We start from the raw sequence: 6000 nt of genomic DNA on the forward strand, positions 1-6000 counted from the left end.
GGATAGAGCATTAGCCCGTGGACTGAAGGGTCTCAGGTTCGATTCCAGTCAAGGGCATGTACCTCAGTTGCTGGCTTGATCCCCAGTCCCTATCAGAGCATGTGCAGGAGGCAACCAATCAATGTGTCTCTCCTTTTCCCTTCACTCACTCTAAAATTCAATGGAAAAATATCCTTGGGTGAAGATTAACAAAAACAAAGTAAATAGATTAAGTAACATTAAAGAGATTATAAGAAAAATATATTCCAAATTTTGTTAGTTGTATAATGGTTATGTTTAAATTATTAACACCTAAGAAATTGGGTGAAGGGTACATATAATATGCTGTATTATTTTATAGTTTCTTTTACATGTATGAGATTATTTCAAATTAAAATATTAAAAATTAATAAAATATTAATTGAAATGTATCTGCATTACATGAAAAAATCTCCTAATTGCTTCTAGCATAATTTAATAAATTGTGCTAAAATTTACAAGGGTTCAATTAAAAAATATCTTAATTCTAAATGATATAATAGAAAATATATAATAGTGCAGTTACAAGCACTTATCTGAAAATAAAAATTTAAAGAAGTGAATTTAAAGAAGGAATTAGCCAAAGAAAATATATGCACAAACCATGGACACAGACAACAGTATGGTGATGACCAGAGAGAAGTGGGGGGCAAGAGCTGGGTAGAGGGGCCAAAAGGGGGGAAATAGGGACATCCTATATAACAATAATAAAAGGCTAATATGCACATTGACTGAACAGCAGAATGACCGGTTGCTATGATGCACACTGGCCACCAGGGGGCAGGCGCTCAATGCAGGAGCTGCCCCCTGGTGGTCAGTGCACTTACATATGGGGAGTGCCACTCAGCCAGAACCTGGCTCATGGCTGGCCAGTGCAGTGGTGGTGGCAGGAGCCTCTCCCACCTCCGTGGCAGCACTAAGAATGTCCAACTAATGGTTTAGACCCGATCCCGGGGGCCTAAGCCTTTAGTCAGACATCCCCCGAGGGCTCCCTGGCTGCCAGAAGGATGTCTGACTGCAAGCTTAGGCCTGATCCCCTGGGGAGTGGGCCTAAGTCGACAGGTGGACATTTCCCAAGGGGTCCTGGACTGCAAATGGGCGCAGGCCGGGCTGAGTGAATCCCTCCCCGCCTCCCCCCCGAGTGCACAAATTTTTGTGCACTGGGCCTCTAGTTGGTTAATAAAATTATATAGGTTTCAGCTGTACAATTCCATAATACATCATCTGTACATTGTATTGTGTGTTCACCACCCCATCCATCACCAAGCCTCCTTCCATCACCATTTAGCCCCCCTTTACCCAAGAAGAGGATAAAGGGGAGATACATAGTCCTATATAATAAAAGGCTAATATGCAAATAGACCAAATGGCGGAACAACTGGTCACTATGACGCTCATTGATCACCAGGGGGCAGATGCTCATGCTAGAGCTGCCCCCTGGTGGTCAGTGTGCTCCCACAGGGGGAGCGCTGCTCAGCCAGAAGCCAGGCTCACGGCTGACAAGTGCAGCAGTGGTAGCGGGGAGCCTCTCCTGCCTCCACAGCAGCACTAAGGATGTCAGACTGAGGCTTAGGCCCGCTCCCCTAAGCTGTCAGTCGGACATCCCCCAAGGGCTCCCAGACTGTGAGAGGGCGCAGGCGGGGCTGAGGGACCCCCTGCCCCTCCACCCAGTGCACGAATGTTGTACACCGGGCCTCTAGTTTCTTTATAAAAGGAAGAAAAGATGCACTGTTTAAAACATTGCATGAAAAATAATTTTAGTCAATTTTTTTGCTAAGATGCAAAGCTAGTACTACAGCCACTAGTGTTACAATCAGTGATTGAATAGAAATCTTGTCTTCCTTTTTGCCTTTAACTGACCCAAAACTTAAAAGTTAAAAATATCCCTTTGGCTTGTCATTTCTAATTACTTCTCTTACTTACCAATCAGGTTGACAACAAAGTTTTGCTTTGCTTTTATTCATTCAGCTATCACTATATCTTCATTTAATTTGTCTTTGTTCTGCATTTACCATGTGCTCATTTCTCTAAGGATATTTCTGTAGTTGATCCCTATGTTCCAAATGCCCAAAGAATTTAGGTTTTCCTTCAATTTTGACAGGCATTATTATCTGAAATTTTATATAATGCTAATGACATCTTTCCAGTTAAAATACAGACATCTAGAAATAGATTCCATGACCTTCCAGATAGGAATTAAATGCCAGGTACCAGCAGTTACAATGTCATGGATCAGAAAACTACGACAGGATAACCGAAATGACATTTCTACCTCTTGAAGTCTTGTCAAGATCCTCTGGCAGGTCAAGGTTGCCTGCTCCACTTGTTAATTCTTTATCCCACAATTCCCTCACGCAATGAAAATTATGTTTTACAGAATTATTCCAAAGATATAGGTCTACGAATGTGTTATGCTTTAATAGTCTGCTTTTGGGGACGGAAGAGGCTTCATGAGTGACTGGAGCTTATTCTACGTGCCAGTGACAACTCCTAGACTTTATGGACGCTCTCTGAGTTAAAAACAAAAATCCCGTTATATGCATACTCTATTTGAATTCATTCCAAATGAAGAAAACCAGCTTCCTAGTTTGAGAAAAAGCAAAAACTACTATTAAAAGGGGTTAAAGGTTTAATAACTAGCTTATCTCAAAAGTCTCAATATGAAAACGGTACCAATTACAACCTCTTATTCACCGTTTACAGATGACTCGTCAGCTCAGCAGGCAACATATTGGACTCTTCATTTCATTTCATTTGCACTGAAGATGGGTACAGAAAAGAACAGGGCTTGGACTTTGGACCCAAGCCAACCTGACTTTGACGTGGGGTCCCATCTTCCACTCACTAGCTGAGTAGACTTTAGAAGAAATACTTGCAACCCCCTGAGTCACAGAGTCCTCTGTGTGTTAAGTAGGAACAATGCCCACGATGACCCAGTGGTGCCCAAGAGGAAAACATTAAGCAACATATATGGCAGTGCCTAACAGTGTTTAGAACAAGATAGGCCTGAATTAGGATTAGTTCCTCTTTCACACCCCACCCCAGTGGGTCTGTGCAAAGCAAATCTGCTTTGGTGCTTTGAAACATGAACTTTCTTCCCTCCCCCTTCAGAACGCATTTTCTAAGTCATCACAAATCTAAGAAGAGACATTAAGAAACGACTTTACATGGAAGTAGCTATTTAACATGAGCGTTTTGGGAGATAAATAATAATTATATGTTCCGGCTAATTTAATTGTATTAACAATGAAGATGCCGGATTTTCCTGTGGCCCTCTTTGACGTTTTTATATGCTAAGGAAAGCTCCAGCGTTTTCTGATTTAGAGAGCCCTCAGGCTACTTGACAGGATGTGGGATCAATTCCAACTGCGATTCCTGATCTGCCCCTGAGCCCCCTTGCTCTCTAAACAAGGCTGGTGGGTCAATGATGGAAATACAATTCTTCCGTCTTGGCTTAGCTGTATCCTGTTCTTCATCTGCTGAGACTTTACAATGTGTTTCACAAAAGGATGGGGGAAGGGGAAGGTACTATAAACATGTCCCTCTAGTTCATCATAGTTATGTCAGAGCACTGCACTCATTGCTAAAGGCTTAGCACAGGGAGGAGAAGGGTGACAGCACGAAGGGGGCCCCTTTAGCGGTAAGAAGTGAAGACGGTGTGGAGTTGAGTGAAAACCGTCTGCTTTATCCTGGAAGCAGAAGGCACCATGCGTCCTTCCGGGACTTGTGTGACCGTGGAGCCCCCGAGCTGGGGGGAGGGCGTGTGTGCACTCCCTCCTGGTCCCAGATCGTACTCACCCAGCTGGAGCTGTTGACAAGTCCGGTTTGGGTTCTGTCCGATCTGGCATTTGTAAATGGCCCCGGGATGCACCACGGAGGCGTTGGCGAGCCAGTTGGCTGTGGGAGCCCCCACGACGAGCCTACGGAGAAACGCGCACGTGCGCGCAGCTGGAGCCGAGCCGAGCCGCGGGGACGCCTGGCCCGCCGCCCCCTCCTCCGCCCGCCGCGCACCCACGGGCCACCCTCACCCGCCGCTCCAGGACCTGGGCCAGGACGCACCCCGGGCGCTGCACCCCGAGATAAGTTAGTTTCCCGGGCAGCTCTCCAGCGCGCCAGCCAGCGCAGCGCTCCCCTCTGCGCCTCCCGGGAGCGGAAAGTTTGGCTCCGCCGGGGATCCCGGGGCCCCCTTCCCCGCTCGCAGATGCCCCGCGCGCCCCCATCCCGCTCCTCTCACCATCGCTGCGGCCCGTGGCTGTGCAGCACCACCGAGTAGCCGAAAAGGGTGTTGTGGGGGCCCTGGAAAAGCAGCGCGCTCTCGGTGTCCACGTTGTAGGGGCGCCCGGTCGGGACCCCCAGGCACAGCAGCAGCATCACCGCCTCCCGGACGGCGGCCCTTCGGGGGCCCGGCCCTGGTCTCGCGCCCTCGGCCATGCGCTCTCGGAGGGGAACATTCAACACCAAACGGCACCGTCCCGCCGTCGTGCGGGATGAGACTCCGCCGAGGGGAAGAGGGCCCCCAGAGAAGAGGTTCAGCGTGTCCGGTGCCAGCAGGCAGGAGGGAAGGAGGGGGAAGGGGGGAGGGACGCACAGCAAGAGGGAGGGGAAGTGGGCCTCGGGCGGAGCCACCGCCGCCCGGGATGCAGTGCGCCCGCCCTCGGGACCCCACGCCCGGTTTCTGCCGCGGGAGGTGCGGGCGCTCCCGCGGTTTGGGGCGCGGGCCGCTGGGTGGGGTCCGGGGCGTGGTGCTGAGACGCCGGACTGTGTGCTGTGCCCCCTCCCCCCGAGGGGCTGTAGGGGGCGCTAGGGGACCTGCGCTGCTGGACGCGCGTGGCCGGACCTCCCAGCCTCCTCCGAGAGCCGGATGACTAGGCTCTGGGGCTTTGCAGGAGTGGAGCTGGAAGGAGCAGGGGCTTCCCCTTTTGATCGTGGTGGGCCTGGGTGGAGCGCGGTGTGGCCCCAATCCGACCCGCGGAGACCCCACTGGGAACCCGGAGCCTCCGCGGCCCGCCCCAGTGTGGCCCAGGGCTGGCCACAAACCTGGGCGCCGGGCTGCGGCGGGGAACCGTCTAGACTAGATCTTGCGCTGATAATCGGGCGCTCTATCTGCTTTCTGCAGCGTAGGGATAACCAGAGGGCCACAATGAAAGGCAAGCAAAAGGAATTTTCGAAGGCGCCGGAGGTATTTTGGTCACAGAAACGTTAGGGTTACTCACTTCAAGACTCAGAGCCCTGCGAGCGTCTGTGCCCAGGACTTACCGCCCCCCCCCCCCCCTCCCCCGCCGCACTTCCTCTAAGCCCTGGGCTGCCCCGGGGAGGATGCAGATGAGCAGCCAGTTCTCAGGCTGAATGGCAGGAGGTCAGGGCTGCCAAGAGTTCAACAGCGGGGCTGGGCAGAGAAAGCACTGTGGCTGGCCTCACTTTAACCAAGAAACCCCGTTCTTGCTGCTCCCCCTTTCCACGCATCCACTCACCACCAGAGAGCCAGTGTGAGGCCAAGGCACAGACAGCATAAGCCTCTGAAGAAGCGCTGGGGACCAGGGCATAGCACATCCGAAGGGGTTAGAGTCTAACCGTTAGACTCTCCTTCTAATGCGATCCCGATGTGCCGCAGGTTTCTTTCTCCAGCAACCAGAAAGACAGCCATAGGTGATTTGGCTGATATTTGGAGATACAGGTCCAGTTATTAATTACTGCAATGTGAAAAAAAACACGAAAAAAGAAAAAGGGTTTCTTAAGGTGTGCGAGTGTGAGCGCGCGTGTATGTGGGCGCACGGGTGCACACTAAAACCATACACACTGAAATATCACATCTTAAATTGTCATGGCAGATACGTCACTAAAGTACTTGTTCATTTAATCAGCGCATTCATTGAGCCAGCAAGTTGCAAGACCCACAATACCACGGTGAGCAAGGCAGGATAAGCCTTCAGGAAAATTTTTCGTCAAGTGGTAGATGGACAAACTTATACTTAATAGAGAAAA

General features: G+C 50.5%; 1 protein-coding gene across 1 annotated transcript in view; it reads right to left on the minus strand.

Moving 5' to 3' along the window:
- ITGA4 (integrin subunit alpha 4) overlaps positions 1 to 4548 on the minus strand; it is an 80403-nt gene extending 75855 nt beyond the window's left edge. Inside the window, exons 1-2 of the mRNA XM_070422639.1 lie at positions 4253 to 4548; positions 3817 to 3938 (exon numbers count right to left, since the gene is read on the minus strand). Coding sequence (XP_070278740.1) covers positions 3817 to 3938; positions 4253 to 4449 — 319 coding nt within the window. The 5' untranslated portion in view covers positions 4450 to 4548. The remainder of the gene's footprint in view (positions 1 to 3816; positions 3939 to 4252) is intronic.
- Between the last annotated feature and the right edge of the window lie 1452 nt (positions 4549 to 6000).

The sequence above is a fragment of the Myotis yumanensis genome, unplaced genomic scaffold (assembly GCF_028538775.1).
Source record: "Myotis yumanensis isolate MYYU_CA2020_CCGP unplaced genomic scaffold, mMyoYum1.0.hap1 SCAF_8, whole genome shotgun sequence".
In the NCBI taxonomy this organism is placed as follows: Eukaryota; Metazoa; Chordata; class Mammalia; order Chiroptera; family Vespertilionidae; genus Myotis; species Myotis yumanensis.